General features: G+C 43.6%; 1 protein-coding gene across 3 annotated transcripts in view; it reads right to left on the bottom strand.

The window, feature by feature from the left end:
• LOC124776883 (cytochrome b5-related protein-like) overlaps positions 1 to 18,205 on the bottom strand; it is a 125,546-nt gene that overhangs the window by 38,919 nt on the left and 68,422 nt on the right. For all 3 annotated transcript variants that reach the window (XM_047252067.1, XM_047252069.1, XM_047252068.1), the window contains exon 2: positions 2,045 to 2,249. In XM_047252067.1, coding sequence (XP_047108023.1) covers positions 2,045 to 2,249 — 205 coding nt within the window. The remainder of the gene's footprint in view (positions 1 to 2,044; positions 2,250 to 18,205) is intronic.

Genomic DNA, 18,205 nt, shown 5'->3' with positions numbered 1-18,205 from the left:
CGACGCTTTATCTATTGGGTAAAGTAAACAACCACAATATAAGAATTTTGGGATCACAAAATCCTGGCGTCGTCGTTGAACATAAAAGAGACTCACCGATACTGAATGTGTCGTGTCGTTTCTGTTCACAAAGTTTATGGACCTTTCTGGAAATGCCACAAAAATGTTTGTTTCCTCAACTTCACAAAGATTCTAATGATTTTATTTTTATGTGTGATAGCGCCTAACTTTCACCTTGAGATGCGCCGTTATGTGAACAACAGCATCCCACAACGTTGGGTTGGAAGAGATGGACAAGATGATGTTCTTCATTGCTTTTGGCCTCCCAGGTCACCAGACTTCTGACCTCTGACCTGAAGCGGTAGATAAAAGACAAAGTATTTGTCCCCCCGCCCCCCCTTTCCCCTGTGGCAGCTACTCAGCAAGAGCTGAGAAATCAAATTGTTGAAACTATCGATTCGACTACGTAGACAAGTAGTTGGAAGGTTTAGCTAAATTTTGAAAATAAAACGTTTTTAACTGTCACTGTGGTTTCCACTTCGCGACCGATCGGACCTTGATAGAAAAATATTCCTCATAAAATGACGTATCGTGCGGTAATTCGTCTTCTCCATTTAAAAGGGAAAAACATTACCACTATCCAAGCTGAGTTTGTAGAACTATACAGCAACAATGCGTCATCATTTTATCCAGTGGTTAGATGGCGCAGACCCTTCCAGCGCGATCGAACAAGTCAGAACGACGAGAAAGATGTGGCAGATCATCTCTGTGGAGAACCAGCGATCGCAAACGAAGTCGAGACTATATGCTCAAGACTGGTAGACTGGTGTATCACAATCCAGGAAATAGTGAAAAAACTTAAAATCAAATATTAATCAGTTTTCAGTGTACTGCACGACATTTCGGATATGTCATAGGTCGCACTCTGTGGATTTCGTGACTGCTCTCGCCTGTTCAAAAAGTTCGTCAAACCGAGGCAGCAGCGAATGTGTTACATATGTGTCAGGACAGTTCAAAATGGTTCAAATGGCTCTGAGCACTATGGGACTTAACTGCTGTGGCCATCAGCCCCCTAGAACTTAGAACTACTTAAAACTAACTAACCTAAGGACATCACACACATCCATGCCCGAGGTAGGATTCGAAACTGCGACCGTAGCAGTCGCGCGGTTCCGGACTGAGCGCCTAGAACCATAGAAATAAAGCAACTGATACAATCGAACCGCGGTATTGATATGGTTCAAATGGCTCTGAGCACTATGGGACTTAACATCTGAGGTCATCAGTCCCCTAGAACTTAGAACTACTTAAACCTAACTAACCTAAGGACATCACACACATCCATGCCCGAGGCAGGATTCGAACCTGCGACCGTTGCGGTCGTGCGGTTCCAGACTGTAGCGCCCAGAACCGCTCGGCCACTCCAGTCGACGTCAGCACAGTGACTGGACATTCTCTGTTAATCCTGTAGCTAGGTGATCGATGCTACTATTAGTGATTTTGCAAGGCTGCAGCCATTATGCATTTACGAGTGCTTTATTTCCTTTTAATGCGTTGCTTGAATTACGTATCTAAATAAATCGAGAGCGTTCTGATTGCCAAGTAGTCGAGCCGGCATGGGACATTAAACAGACAACTTATGTTTTCTGCTCTCGCCTGGCGCCTTGTAATAGTTTCAACTTAGTGACTGATTCTCATAGTTACTTGTGCTTGCAACGCTCTGTAGTAGAACCGACGAAAAAGATTCCCTGATAGTTGCAGTACTCTTGGTGCGGCTATCTCGCGCGGTCATTAATGTGATTTTGCGTGTTTCTCTACGTGCTGCCAACTGCGAGGGATCAATTCTCACCGACTGTACTACAGTCACGTGGGAAATAAAAACAGACTCATACGGCAAACGCATAATCCCGTGTCTATTATGTCCACAAGCTACTGCTGACGACATTGCACTGTATGGTCGTATTTCGTATGAAACTGAGACCCTACTAAATGAGTTAGATCACGAGTCAAGGTGTGTGCGGTTGGTGGAGACTGTTGGGTATACCTTGGTGAGAGTGATCCAGTCCGCGCCACCAGGGTGGGACTTTTCCCAGCCGGACAGATCGTAGAGGCGGTCGTGGACGCGCCACAGGCCCTCGGCGCCATCATCCTCCCGCCGGCCCTGCAGCCACATGCCTCCCGTGTGGAGAGGCCCATCGCGGAGGGACGGGTACTTCCACAGGCCCGGCAGCGACGACCTGGACTTTTCCCTGCGGACACAGAAACAGTTTTCCGTATTCGACATATCACGGCTGCGTCTTTTGTTTTGGAATATGTTAATCATCAGACTACAGAACGCTATAAGAGTGAACGAGAAAAAACCTCACATTATCAGGAACGGCTATAAAGCAATATTATATGGATTCCGTAGAAATGTTGGAACACGTGAGGCAATACTGACCCTATGACTTATCTTAGAAGCTAGGTTAAGGAAAGGCAAACCTACGTTTCTAGCATTTGTAGACTTAGAGAAAGCTTTTGACAATGTTGACTGGAATACTCTCTTTCAAATTCTGAAGGTGGCAGGGGTAAAATACAGGGAGCGAAAGGCTATTTACACTTTGTACAGAAACCAGATGGCAGTTATAAGAGTCGAGGGGCATGAAAGGGAAGCAGCGGTTGGGAAGGGAGTGAGGCAGGGTTGTAGCCTCTCCCCGATGTTGTTCAATCTGTATATTGAGCAAGCAGTAAAGGAAACAAAAGAAAAATTCGGAGTAGGTATTAAAATCCATGGAGAAGAAATAAAAACTTTGAGGTTCGCCGATGACATTGTAATTCTGTCAGAGACAGCAAAGGACTTGGAAGAGCAGTTGAACGGAATGGACAGTGTCTTGAAAGGAGGGTATAAGATGAACATCAACAAAAGCAAAACGAGGATAATGGAATGTAGTCCAATTAAGTCGGGTGATGCTGAGAGAATTACATTAGGTAATGAGACACTTATAGTAGTAAAGGAGTTTTGCTATTTGGGGAGCAAAATAACTGATGATGGTCGAAGTAGAGAGGATATAAAATGTATTCTGGCAATGGCAAGGAAAGCGTTTCTGAAGAAGAGAAATTTGTTAACATCGAGTATAGATTTAAATGTCAGGAAGCCGTTTCTGAAAGTATTTGTATGTAGTGTAGCCATGTATGGAAGTGAAACATGGACGATAAATAGCTTGGACAAGAAGAGAATAGAAGCTTTCGAAATGTGGTGCTACAGAAGAATGCTGAAGATTAGATGGGTAGATCACATAACTAATGAGGAAGTATTGAATAGGATTGGGGAGAAGAGAAGTTTGTGGCACAACTTGACTAGAAGAAGGGATCGGTTGGTAGGACATGTTCTGAGGCATCAAGGGATCACCAATTTAGTATTGGAGGGCAGCGTGGAGGGTAAAAATCGTAGAGGGAGACCAAGAGATGAATACACTAAACAGATATAGAAGGATGTAGATTGCAGTAGGTACTGGGAGATGAAGAAGCTTGCACAGGATAGAGTAGCATGGAGAGCTGCATCAAACCAGTCTTAGGACTGAAGACCACAACAACAACAACAACATGGCATTTAAAAAAATTAAATATATTAGATAATTTTGTTAAATTGTCTAGATCACAAATACGATGGGCGTTCAATAAGGAATGCAACACTTTTTTCTTGGTAAATTTCAGGTGGAAAAATGCGAAATTTGTTGTGTGACATCGTGGAAAATTCCCGCTTCAGCCACTATAGTTTCACGAAGTTCCCATGGGTGGCGGAGCTATGCCTAGCCTTTCCAAGCAGACAGCTGTCATTGAGTTTCTTTTGGCGAAAAACCAGAGCATCACAGGTATAATAGGGGCTTGCAAAACGTTTAGGGAGACCTGATGATGAACAAAAGCACAGTGAGTCATGGGCGAGGCGTCTGTCATAATCGCAACAAGGTCGCGTAAACTGTCCGATCTCCCGTGTGCCAGCCGGTTGCACACACCTATGATCCCTGCATTGTTGGAACATGCCGACACTCGTATTCGAGGAGATTAACGGATCACAAACACCTCACTGCACAACTGGACGTCTCTGTTGGTAGTGTTGTCTGATGTCCCCCCTTGGGCTGCAACGATCAACTCCGAAGTGTATCTTGCTACTCGCAGGAAACTGAAGAAACAGCTTCAACGTGTTCGTCACCACAAAAATGCAAACGAAATTCTCTTTCTCCATGACACCGTACGGCGTCACAGAAGTCTGTGCAGCCGAGTAGAGCTCACAAAACTTCATTTGACTGTTCTTCCTTAACCACTTTACACCCCGGATCTCGCACCTTCCGACTTCCATCTGTTTGGCCGAATGAAGTATGCACTCCACGATAAGCAGTCCGTGGATGACGAGGTGGTTATTGATGCAACAAGACGTTGGCTCCGATGTCGACCAGTACAGTGGTACCTTGTGGGCGTACACAGCCTTCCAATAACGTAGAGTAAGGCCGTCGCACTGATCTGAGATTATGTTGAAAAACAGTTCATTGCAGCCACAAGAGTGGGGAATAACATCGTGAATAAAACCGACCTGCTTTTAGAAAAAAGAGTGTTGCATTACTTATACAAGGACCCTCTTAATATACGATGTTAAAATTTGATAACTGCAAGGTCGAAACAAATTAATATGGCGACTGCCTATGTTCGACGAAAACGTGCAATAACTACCAACACATTGCATGTGGCAGCACTAGCAATGGAGGGTATATAAAGCATGTGGAGGGGGAGGGACGGGGAAAACAGTGCAGTCGTTGTCGTAATGCGGAAACAGAGCAATTTATCTGACGTCCAAAAGGGCTTGAGCATTGGCTCTCGAGCCGAGAGTGGAAGCAAGTGTGAAACGGCTAAGTCTGTAAACTGTTCGCCTGCCGCCGTGGTTAAACGATATGGTTACAGAGATGCGGATGGGCGAACAGACGTGCAGCCGTTGAGTAACTGACCGCTCAGACGAACTAAGGAGCTACCCACAGTGTCTCCTCAAAGACCAGTCAGCGAACTTTGCTGGGTATGGCCCTCCACAGCAGGCGCCTGGTTCACGTACCCATGCTGACTGTGTTGCTCATCAGTGACGAAGGTTGGGATTCGCACGCCAGTATCCAACTGGACGTCCACTGTGTGGCGAAAAGTGGCCTTTCAGATGAATCATGTTTTTTGTTCTATAGAACATATGGCCGTTGACGGGTACGGCGTATAACGCGTGAAAGCAAAGAGTCCAGGCTGGGGGAGGGAGCGTTATAGTCTGAGGAATGTTTTCTGTGACATTCCCTGGGTGATCTCGTCATTATGGAAGGCACAATGGATCGACACAAGCATGCATCTATCCTTGCGGAGCATGTCCAACCCCACCTGCAGTTTTTTTTTTTCCTCGGCATGATGCCATCTACCAGCAGGGCAATACAACGTGTCCCACACCTCGGAGTGTGCGCCTGTGGCTCTAAGAGCACCAGGTTGAGTTTACCGTACTGCCCTGGCCAACAAAATCGCCGGATTTACACCCAATCGAGAAACTGTGGGACCATCATGATCGGGCTGTTTGCGCCATGGTTCCTCAACAGAGGAACCTAGCGCAGCTGGCCACAACACTGCAATCGGAATAGCGCCACATTCCTATCGATATCTTCCAGAACCTCTTTAACTCTGTTCCTGCACGCCTCTCAGCCGTCCGCGCTGCAAAATGTGATTATTCAGCCTTTTGACAGGTGGTCACGTTAATATGACTGGACAGTGTAGTTTCGGCTGTTCATACAACCATCTTCAGATCAGTCATGTTAAAGTATTATGTCAGCGTATAGAATAACTTGTGAAAACCAAAGAAATAAAATGTAGGTAGATCATGCTGCTCAAACTTGAATGTCACCTACACAAAACCATAACAAGTCTTGTTTTTGTTTTGTTCTGATAAGTTATATTTTGTAACGACGAAGTATAAATATTTTATAGTTGACTGAAATTTTATTAAGCACGGTTTAGGATCAGCCTTTTATTACGTTGGTATAGCCAGCATCTTATTGACGTTGTCTCTTACATGAGCATCTACCACTTAGAGAGACCATTCGGTCAATCCATATTCTATACACAGATATAATACAGGCTGTTTCAAAATGAATGTACGGCTTTTAAGGCTTTGTAGCACATATTACAATCACCTTACAATTACAAATAATACAGCTAATGAAAGAGCAACTCAAACAGTTTTTCTTACAATTATTCAGTGTAAACACCGATTACATATCGAGTCGACAGGCGAGTTGTATCGAAACCTTGATCAATGTATCAGGAGTAACTGTTGCAATAACACTGTTTCTAAAGTCTGGTAGATCAGCTGTTATCGGAGGCACATACGCATGATCGCGTCAGATCATGTGTGAACGTAGAGGTCATGCATAAAATGCTGTGTCAACCGGCCCCTTGCGCCCAATCCACAGGTCGGATACAACGTCGTTTGACCAGTCGGGTACAGGAGTTATGCCAGTGAGGCGGCGCACGATCTTGCTCCCAAATAAAGATGTGTTGTTCAGTTTCTTCCCATTGAGACACGGGCCATAGCTGTAGCACATAAAGACAAGAAACATCAGTTACAGTTGATTCACTGAAAAAGAAAGGCCCATAAACTTTCCACGGGGATATTTCTTGGGGCTAAGTGCGAAAGACTCGCACTCGTTTTCAGTCACTCTTTGTCAGTCCATACTTTTCCCATTCCGCACAGGTACACAAACAAAACTGTTTGTATTGCTCTTTCATTTGGTGTATTGTTTACAATAATTGTAAGTTGAACGTATTATGTACTACAACGCATTAAAACCGGTATGTTCATTTTGAAACACCCTGTACTTTACCGTGATTGATCTGAAGATGATTATCTGAACAACCGAAACTAGTTATCAAATTTTAATAAACATATTATTTGTCATCCAAATAAACTTAAAAATTTTATAGTTAGTTTTTCTTTTTTTCTTTTAATTTCATAGACTCCTAAGAAGTTTTTTCTGAGTACCTTAGTAAAAGGCAAACGTAGTCTTCTGTGGCTCGTTAAAGTCCAACTGCAGTTCGTTTGATTTCTTACCTCCATATACATTTCTATTGCTCTGACAACAGTGCAAACATCGACGGTCTTTTGGGAAACAAACTCGTTTCATGCAATAACGGTATTTGTCGCTGACAACAGTTATGCCCACACTATTCTTCGCCCTCAAGCTTGCACTCAGAACTAGTTAGTTCTCTCTCTCTCTCTCTCTCTCTCTCTCTCTCTCTTTCTCTGTTCTTTCTTTCTTTCCTTGTTCTAACAGGGGAAACTGTCCATCGCGACCCCCTCAGGTTTAATGGTAAGAGGGCCCAGTGCACAGATATTCAAAAGTTGAACACAAATCAAGCACGAAAACAGGAAGAAGGTGTACGGAACAATGAAAAAAAAGTAAAATTGAAACAGGAGAAGAAGTGGAATTATAGGGTAGCTCGAAACAGTAACGGCGTCTTGGTGAAGTAGTCATGGTGTTGGACTGACAAGTAGGCGAGTCCTGTTCAAACCTCCCGGGTATCATTTTTCCTTTTTTCAAATTTGTGTCTGTGTCGTGGTGTAAAGTACGTTTGCAACAGCGGGGAGTAAAGAAGAAACCTATAATGTCAGTTGATTCTGCACAACTACTCTGTTAGCAGCCGAAAGGAATTGGCATTCGAATGGGAACCGCAAACGTTTGATGACAAGGCGACAGGTCAACCGAACCCTCCATCGGAAAACACGTCTGGTGTGTCATACACGGCATTAATGTCAGTACGTGTGTCGTATGATAGGAATCTCTTATCAACGCACGTAATCTGTACCCCTGGTAAGTGACTGAGATATGCCTCCTTGCCAAATTTAGGTGTTCGAATGAATGTGAATGTGATCACTCCCAAGGAAATGAGTAAAACACAGCAGTTTGTCACATAAGGTGCAAAAAATGAACGCAACGATTTCAAAGTCACACAGTTTCTCTGTGCTCTGTCAAAACAAATGTTTTTAACCATTTTAAGTTGCATTCCGTTTTAGCAGTTTTGACTGTTGAATTCCTTTGTTGTATTGTAGTTCACACCCGTTTATTTATTGTTTTCGTTTCTGTGAGACGTCTATGCAGCATCTCGCCTGCTCTCACTATTCATCACGTTTACTTGCGACTGTAACGTATTCTTACCACGTGATTCACATTCTATAACCAATGTATAGTATGATAACTGCTAAGACTACAGAGAGAGAACAAACATTTCAATGACCAGACGGACAATTCATAATGTTGTGAAAAAAAGAAAATAAAATTTATGGCGCGAGGGAGTTCTGAACAGGGCTCGTCTACTTGACAGTACAACACTTTGACCGCTTAACCACGACACCACGGCTGATCACTTTCGTTCAATCTTGCACTTCTTAGCTTGGACCGTTCAGTGCTTTTATTTAGCTTTTTTTTTCACAGTTCAGTATAATTTCTTCCTGTTTTTGTGCTTGATCTGTGGTCAGGTTTATACGGGCTATCCACTCGCCCATCTTACCAGTAAAACAGAGGGGTATGCGGTGGAGAGTTTCCCTTCCAAGCAATGTTAGCTGTATGTCAAATGTGGTATACAGGCCAGCACGAGCCTTGTATTACATTGAGGAGTTAAGAGTTAGCTGGGAGAGGTGCTGATCGATCAAATGGAATTATCTAGAGTCATTCAGTGGAGTCACTTCGACTTTCCGAGGTTACCGGTAACATGGGTATCGAAATAAACTGAAGTATTCATATCCTTGGTCACATTTTGATTTATTTAAACTGATAACTGGTTTCGGTTTTACATCCATCATCAGGTCTTAGAAAGTACTGAGGCGCATAGGATACGAAGTTGTAACAGCAAAGGGAGCCTGGTAGAGCTATACAGGTTTTAACGAAGCGGTATGGCCAAACTTACAGGAAACGTTCCTCACACATAGACAAAGAAAATATGTTATATGGATATGATCCGAAAACGCTTTATTTCCATATTAGGTCTCATTTTCTACTTCTCTTCAGAGTCACTTGAATCGTGAGAAACACACAGAAACATACCGTACCAGCACTGCATGAAACATTTTATTACATGAAATGTTCAAAACAGGCCCTACCCTCTTGCTTATATTATAGAACACTTTCCTAAATGAAATGTTCAAAATGCCCTCCGTTGTACACTAAGGTAACAAAGTCACCGGATACCTCCTAATATACCTCCTTTTTCCCGGCTTAGTGCAGCAATTCGACATGGCTTGGACTCAACAAGTCGTTGGAAGTCCCCGGAAGAAATATTGAACCATGCTACCTGTACAACCGTCAATAGTTGTGGAAATGTTGCCGGTGCAGAATTTTTTGCACGAATTGAACTCTCGATTATGTCCCCTAAATGTTCAATGGGATTCATGTGTGGCGTTCCGGGTGGCCAAATCATTCGTTCTAATCACCAGAATGTTCTTCAAACCAGTCGCGAATAACTGTGGCCAGTGACGTGGTGTATTGTCATCCGTAAAAATTCCTTCATTGTTTGGGAACATAAAGTCCATGAATGGGTGCAATGGTCTCTAAGTAGCCAAACATAACCAGGATACAGTCCGAGCCGGCCGGAGTGGCCGTGCGGTTCTAGGCGCTACAGTCTGGAACAGCGTGACCGCTACGGTCGCAGGTTCGAATCCTGCCTCGGGCATGGATGTGCGTGATGTCCGTAGGTTAGTTAGGTTTAATTAGTTCTAAGTTATAGGCGACTGATGACCTCAGAAGTTAAGACGCATAGTGCTCAAAGCCATTTGAACCATTTGATACAGTCCGATCCACGTAAACACCCCCCCCCCCCCCCCCCCAGTTTTGGAGCCATCGCCAGCTTGCAGAGTGCCTTGTTGAAAACTTGGGTCCGTGACTTCGTGGGGACTGTGTCACAATCTTACCAACTGAAATGGGGACTCGTCTGACCAGGCCACCGTTTTCCAGTCGTCTAGGCTCCAAATGATATGGTCACGAGCCCAGGAGAGGGGCTGCAGGTGATGTGCTGTTAGCAAAGGCACACAGGTCGGTCGTCTACTGCCATAGCCCATTAACGCCACATTTCGCCGCACTGTCCTGAAGGATACGTTTATCGTATGTCCCACATTGAGTCCTGTGGTTATTTCACCTAGTGTTACTTGTCTGTTAGCACCTACAACTCTACGCCGCCTCTCTAGGTCGTCAAGTGTAGGCCATTGGCCACTGCGTTCTCCGTGGTGAGAGTAATGCCTGAAATTTGGTTTTCTAGGCACACTCTTGACATTGAGGATCTCGGAATACTGAATTCGTAACGATTTCCGAAATGATCTCTCCCTTGCGTCTACCTCCAACTACGATTCAACATTCAAAGTCTGTTAATTGCCGTCGTGCGGCCATAATCACGAGTGAAACCTTTTCACGTAAACCAATGGGGTACAAATGACAGCTCCGCCAATGCACTGCCTTTTTGTGCCTCGTGTACGCGATACTACCGCCATCTGTATAGGTGCATACCGCTACCCCATGACTTCTGTCACCTCAGCGTACATGCATCAACTCGTCGTCGCATGAATCCTCATGGGCTGATGTATCCCTGGAGAACCACATCATCAACAAAGATTTTCTGTCATCGTTTGGGACGGCATTATCGTGTGATCTTCCACCCAGCCACGACGTAGTAACTTACCAGATTTTTCTAAAGAATACACTACCTGTTCTGCTACAACATGTCCCTTTCCGAGTGCGAGAAAACATGTACTTCATGCATGATGGAGCCCCTCTTTATTTCAGTGTTAAGGTTCGTAGACTTCCAAATAGCGCCTTCGGTAACACTTTGTATGATGATGATGGTATGGCATTGAAGGCGGGGAGCAGCCTTCCTCTCCGACTCCACGTGGGTGAACCAGTTTCTTGGCCTCCACGCTCTCCGGACCTAAACCCACAGTATTTCCATTCGTGCGGGCATTAGAAAGCTCTTGTGTACAGAACCACAGTGCGGATGCACAGAGCCCTCGTGCCCGTCCTGTGGAAGGTTGTAAAACAATACGCAGTTCTCCAGGCATACGTCAATGAATTAGGTATTCACTGTGACATCTAGCTGATGCATGCATCCTTGCTAATGAAGGGTATTTCGAACAATTCATTTAGGAAAGCGTTTCATACTGTAACCTAGAGGGTAGGGCCTATTTTGAACATTTCATGTAACACTGCTACGTTCTATTTCTGTTTGTTTTCCACGAGAAAAGTGATTATGAAGAGAACAAGAAAGGGGGCCCTAACGAGGAAATAAAACGATATTTTATTTTCTATGTATGAGCAATGTTTCCTGAAAGTTTGGTCCACCTCTGTGTCACACCTTGTATGATGTTGATGGTATGGCATTGAAGGCGAGGAGCAGCCTTGCTCTCAGACTCCACGTGGGAAAGTTCGGTCGCCGAGTTGCGCAGATGTAAGTCTTTGCAGCTGACACCACATAGAGTAACTTGCATGTCCATGATATTGAGGACAACACAACACAATTTCTCCGAGCGGAGAAAATCTCCGACCCGGCATTGAATCTAACCTGGACCTGCTGCATGGCAATGCGATGCGATGAGTACTCATCTAAGGATGTGGACTACATCTTTATGATTCCACCCCACAGATCGTATCTTCGAATTTCTGTTAAAGCAATCGAACTGTTACACTGCCGAAATCAGCGGTGTAATAGTTGTACTTTTTAACTTTATCTCGTGGATTAAATCCTCATAAACATGACAGAGATAGTAAGGCAAAGTACTGATCGCTATCAGTATTGCAGTTATTTCGGTATCACGATTATGTGAGTCATGAAAGTCTGGACATCATTGCTAGCATCTCAAACGTGGTATCGTGACGATGTGAGACTTACAAGGCAAGCAAGGGATTGTTACATTTGATGAATCTGTCACTATTGAAATTACAACATGGGACCTCCGCACCACAAACCGGAAACATCAATCATTGGCTGCAGACAAACTCTGCAAGTTAAGTGCGACGGTCTGGCATGGTTCACCACGACTTTATGAGTGGTGAGAGTGCCTGGTTGCGTTTATGTGCAAGCTGTTGGCCAAAAGTGCTGCGATCTCCAGAAATTTGTGCATGACTTCATCGGCCTACAGAGGTAATGTGCCGTACTGTAGTTGGGGCATCTCTAAACTGTTGTTTACTGCCGAGCGTATGGTGACGGTAAATAAGTGATCACTGAAGAAAAAAAGGATGAAAGGATGTACTCAGCACGTAGAGAAGAGAAAATGCCGGAAATTATGAAATTAGAATATGAAGCTAGGAAAATGGAGAAATAACTTCTTTGAGGCTTGGCGCTGCGAAAGCGTATCCATGCTACGGTCCACGAACTCTACGTCGTTGCAAGCACGCAATCCCGCTACACAATATATCTGCACTACCATCAACAAAGGAAATGTTAATCGGCAAACATAGATCAACTTTCCGCAGTGCTAGTTACATAGTTCTTAAAAAGTCATCGGCCTCACTTTAACCCGCTAGAGAAGGTTAAAAAATCACAACCCTGACACTATTGATCGCAAACCTGTAGCAATCCAATTGCACTCAGATAAATATCAAGATCCTACCTCTGGACCTGAAATATAAGATACTGCAGTCTCCGTTTAACCTATAGGTAACTCCTTCCAACATCGCTGCAACGTTAGCAGTTAAAAAATCTTGGGAAAATATGAAGTACGACAAACCACATCAAAACCCGACACTTCAGTGTTCGCTGTAACAAAACAACTTACTTATACTTCAACAAACTTTTTCGAGTTCGTTTCTTCGACGAGCACCACCTCCACCAAACTATTAGCTCCGCAACCTAACCACAAGGCTGCCGCTCTATGATGATTCCCATTTGCACTAAATAAAAGTACATTCGACTGTGAAAGTCAAAATTGTCGATCATCAAAGTTGTTACCATAAAATTACGTACGCCTGCACTAAAATGACAACGTCCATACACAAAACTTGCAATCCCTGCTAACACTACAACTCCTAGTATTGACCTCGCTGGTGCTGCTTCTTCCCTTCATGAGGCTCCATAACCAACTCTTCAACTTTCCGAGTTCCAAGCAAGTCTCGAAAATTCGTTAAATATGTAAGGCCTTTTAACAAATCAGCTCTGTGGCTACAGAATATCACTTACGGACCTTCTAGCTGACTAAGTCTCTCGTCAACTATAATCTATTTCGTTCTGTCGCCCAACAGAGCGGCAAAACAAATCGTAACGTAATTTTCCTAACTAACGAATAGAAACGATCGTGTGATGTCATGGCTCAACATACTGATCGTATCACGGAATGTATATCGGAGGCACAGCAATGTCTGGATCCTGAACAGAAATTGGACTCGAATTATTCGAAATAATATAGACGAGACGTAAAATTATTATCCAACAGTTTTCATATTGTTTGAGGTAAATCGATGTTTATGATACAACAGTATTACATTTACAATCGGACAGTGTGCTTTCTATGATATTTCAAGCCAGAATCCTTTATTCTACATTAATAGCCTTCTGTTTCTTCGCTTCTTTCAACGATACAGACGACAAAATAGGAGAGCGAACACAAGAAACTTCTCTGCTTCGTCACCTGCAAAAATAACTAGCTGGACAAACTGAAACGCTCAGAACCTTTCACTATGGCAAAAGTATTCCCGCCGCTGATGGGAATGGTGTGATGATACGGAGTCCTTACAGAGGCAAACATCAGTCTAGTAGATTTATTGTTGGTGCAATTTACGCCTCTGTCATCGATAAACTGCCAATATTGTGCCTGCGTTTTATACAGACACCATTGACTGAAGCATGCTTTAGCTATGCAATAATGGCATATAAGCAAAAACTGCGCCTCTTGAGTGGATTGACAGACAAGACAATTGAACAACATACGCAATAATAATCATCTCCAAGCTACTAAAAGTAATTCACAAAACAACATTCATCAGCAAATTTTTGATCAACCCTAAAATGATAACATACATCAAACAATTGTATAGAACACATAATTTTTTTTCAGATACGTAAAACGTAGTTACAAATGTCGTTCACGTGTCCTTGATTTATATTTAAATATGTGTAAAATTAGAAAACTGTGTCTCGCCCTATCATAAGTGAAGTTAAATGATAACGTCTTAAGTAGTGAACACTGATATAAATATTGTCTTAGCTAACGTAAGTAACTTTTGTAATAGTGTGTCATATATGGGAATTTTACCAAGGTTACTAATAAAACATCGTTTGTCAGTCTGTTATGTATATTAAGGGTGTAATGGAACGTAGTCGAATTAAATCAGGTGATGCTGAGGGAATTAGATTAGGAAATGAGACGCATGAAATAGTAAATGAGTTTTACTATTTGGGGAGCAAAATAACTCATGATGGTCGAAGTAGAGAGGATATAAAATGTAGACTGGCAATGGCAAGGAAATCATTTCTGAAGAAGAGAAATTTGTTAACATCAAGTATAGATTCAAGTGTCAGGAAGTCGTTTCTGAAAGTATTTGTATGGAGTGTAGCCATGTATGGATGTGAAACATGGACGGTAAATAGTTTAGACAAGAAGAGAATAGAAGCTTTCGAAATGTGGTGCTACAGAAGAATGCTGAAGATTAGATGGATAGATCACATAACTAATGAGGAGGTATTGAACAGAATTGGGGAGAAGAGGAGTTTGTGGCACAGTTTGACTAGAAGAAGGGATCGCTTGGTAGGACGTATTCTGAGGCATCAAGGGATCGCCAATTTAGTATTGGAGGGAAGCCTTGAGGGTAAAAATCGTAGAGGGATACCAAGAGATGAATACACTAAACAGAGTCAGAAGGATGTAGGTTGCAGTAGGTACTGGGAGATAAAGAAGCTTGCACAGGATAGAGTAGCATGGAGAGCTGCATCAAACCAGTCTCAGACCACAACAACAACAACGCTACGCAGAGCGTCCTCAAGGTCTCTGCTGTCACTGTTCGCTACATTTCAGTGTCCGCATACAGTAGGTTACGTCACACACTCCACAACCAAGTTCGACGCTAGGTCATTGTCCTCAGCTACTTCAAAGTATGCCATTCATTCTCACTGTTTACACACAGTCTGAGATCATAGCGCCGCGCGTAGGGACCGCGCGGTTAGAGGCGCCCTATCACGGATTGCGCGGCCCCTCCCGCAGGAGGTTCGAGTTCTCCCTCTGTCATGTGTCTGTTTGTGTGTGTGTGTGTGTGTGTGTGTGTGTGTGTGTGTGTGCGTGTGCGTGTGTGTGTTGTTCTTAGCATAACTTAGTTTAAGTAATATGTAAGACTAGGGACCGATGACCTCAGCAGTTTGGTCCCTTAGGAATTCACACACATTTGAACATTTGGGGTCATAGCCTTCGATGTCGGCTACAGGTTGTCTCGATACTTTGTCAGTTCCTCGGCGTCCTTGCTGTGTCGCTACTCACGCGTAGGTTGAAGCAAATGTATTGAGACTCAAGTTGACCACCATGGCTCTCAAGAGTCACTACTTTAGTTTACTGTACTTGGTACTAAATGTTCCGCGCTGTGCCGTTGGATTGTGCTCACAACACACTCACAGTTTTGCACATACTAGCACGCTTCCATCAAACGCTGACACAGTTTTGTTCGTGCTATATAAAACAATGCTAATTTGGGCAAGCTTCCCCGCTTCTGACAGATTGTGCTGAAGGCATGACATAACGCCGACCCTCAGTTGTACAGTGGTAAGCTCCGTAGGTTCAAATAGTTCCCTGGACTACTCTGAGGAAAGGACTATATTCAGCACTTCCTAATACTAACCTGCAATAATTTCGAACAGCAAAAATAAATCTAAATATCTACCCACTTCGAAAATCCTAAACTCGTACCTCAGTCACCTTTATTATGCCAATTAAAGGTGTTATATCCTAGCCAGTAATGCCACCCGAGCCCGCTGCCAAAAGGTTGGCAGCATCAAAGTCCGGACGCCGTCCGCATAAGCAGCGCCAGCGAGACAGGAAATCGCCGCAAGTCTGCGCGCGCCACCGCTGGCTTCTGGTTTCTTAAGCGCTGGAGTCGCGAGCGCTAGGACAGTTCCGTATTCGCCGCTCAGTTGTATACTCGCCACCGAATTGTGTACTTGCTAGTCAGTTGTGTGTTCATCGCAGCAGAGTTGTTGTTTGTCGTCAGCCGACGCTGACCTAGCCGCTCCGACTCGAACTAGACAGATTTCTGTAGACACGGAGTTCACTACTGTGTTTCTGTATCTTCGTTAATAAAGATAAGTACCGACTTTTATTTAATCAGAGTGTTTGGGTTTTCATCTTTTTGTTCACTGTTCCAGCGGACCGGTCGGCCCGCTATTAAAAGTGTGGCGGTGACTTCGTAAGCCGTTTCTACAGCGAATTGTTTGTCGCTACGAACGCCGCCACAAAAAAAGGACCCACTTTATCTCGTTAAACTAGTACACGTCCATACATTACACGCTCCTTACAATTCCCGATGGCAGATAACGAATAAGACTATCATCAGGTATATGTCTGATTAACACATTCGTCTGTGTCCTGGAGAGATGAGAAACGATAGTAACTTCCAACCGAAATGTATGTTAACATGTTTCTTATCATTCTGCTAACTAAATTCGTACATCCGGTCTAAACCTCTGTAAATTCTGCTAACTAAATTCCTACGTCCGGTCTAAACATCAGTAAAGTTAATGCCTGAATAGCACGACGCATCAATCCCGCATTAACCTACGAACATAAACTTATTTCTAAGCAAACACGTGAATGCAGGTAAACCTGAAACAAAAGGTATTCCTACATCTAAGACAAGTATACATAACATGAATGTAGCACTTACTCCTAACTTCTAACATGTGAGACATGTGTGACGTGGGATACACACACATTGTATATGTATGATTGGTGATACAAGAACTCCACCGACCCAAACTATCATGTGTTGTTTAGAGACACCTTCTGAGAATTTTGGTACAAGGGACCCACGGAATCCAGCGGCTCGTTACAGAGCAACAACTTAGTAGTGATTTATTCGGTTTATTACCACAATCACCCTTGTTTGTGTGAAAATGCCTTAACAACAGTGAAGAAGCCTGCAATATCCAATAACCAAAAGGTACGCCACACAACACAGAATAACGCAACAACCCGCAGACGAAACGCTGTAATTTGATGTTGCCGTCATACCGGGGACAGCTTAACATAGCGTCTTTGTATCGCTCGTCTATTGCGTACAGTGAACCCATACACGAGGTGCATATCGACCAACTCTTCAGCAGTAAATCTATTCACATACTGTGTCACTGTTAACGTACAACTAACACTGCGGTAAACACAAACCCAAGACAAAACAGGACAACGCTGAAGGCAAGCTTGAAGGCGAAGAGTGCTGTTGTCGACAGCAGCTACCCTGAGAGAATGGAAATAAGACACACTGTGCATACCGTCGACATTTGCACTGTTGTGCACAGTTTTCTGTGCAGCATAGGTTCGAAGCTAACTGGGGCAAGAAACCAAACTATTTGCAGCAACTCGGCAACGAGCCGCCGGAGACCACGAGTCCCTCATACGAAAACGCTAAGCTATCCCTGAACAAGCTCTGAGTGTTTGTAGCTAAGCTCTGATTCACCCTGTGGATACAGTGAGTTTTAAAGTTTTTGCGATAACCGTCTAGGGGTGATAAACCACGTCATGATGAACAACTTTTGTTAGAGACAAAATGTTCACTGAAGCTTCAGGGCGACATCTGCACACTACCTACCCCAGTAAACTGATAGAGCCATTTTCAACAAGAAAACCTTAAGAATGAGTGTCTCTAAGAGGAAAAAGATATTCGAGACGCTCAGCCTAACCCCACTCACGGAGAGCAGGTAATTCTCTTGTGAGTAACAACACATTGCACACATGGAGCTCATAGTGCCTACGTCTTGCCACCTGTCAAGGGCATAATCAATTATGAAAGACGCCTAGTGTCGCCGAGAAGCTTCAGCGAAAATTTTTTCGCTAACAAAAGCTGTTCCCTGTGACGTGATCTAACCTCCCCTAGACGTTTGATGCAAAGATTTTGAAACACACAGTATATTTTTGCAGGTACATTAAGTGAAGTATATAGATATTGCATGCAAAACGTATAATAAAGAAGTAAAAAATTAAAACACG

Source organism: Schistocerca piceifrons, chromosome 2 (genome assembly GCF_021461385.2).
Source record: "Schistocerca piceifrons isolate TAMUIC-IGC-003096 chromosome 2, iqSchPice1.1, whole genome shotgun sequence".
Lineage (NCBI taxonomy): Eukaryota > Metazoa > Arthropoda > Insecta > Orthoptera > Acrididae > Schistocerca > Schistocerca piceifrons.
The sequence above is the reverse complement of the archived record's forward strand: the minus strand, read 5'-3'. Positions and strand labels throughout refer to the sequence as shown.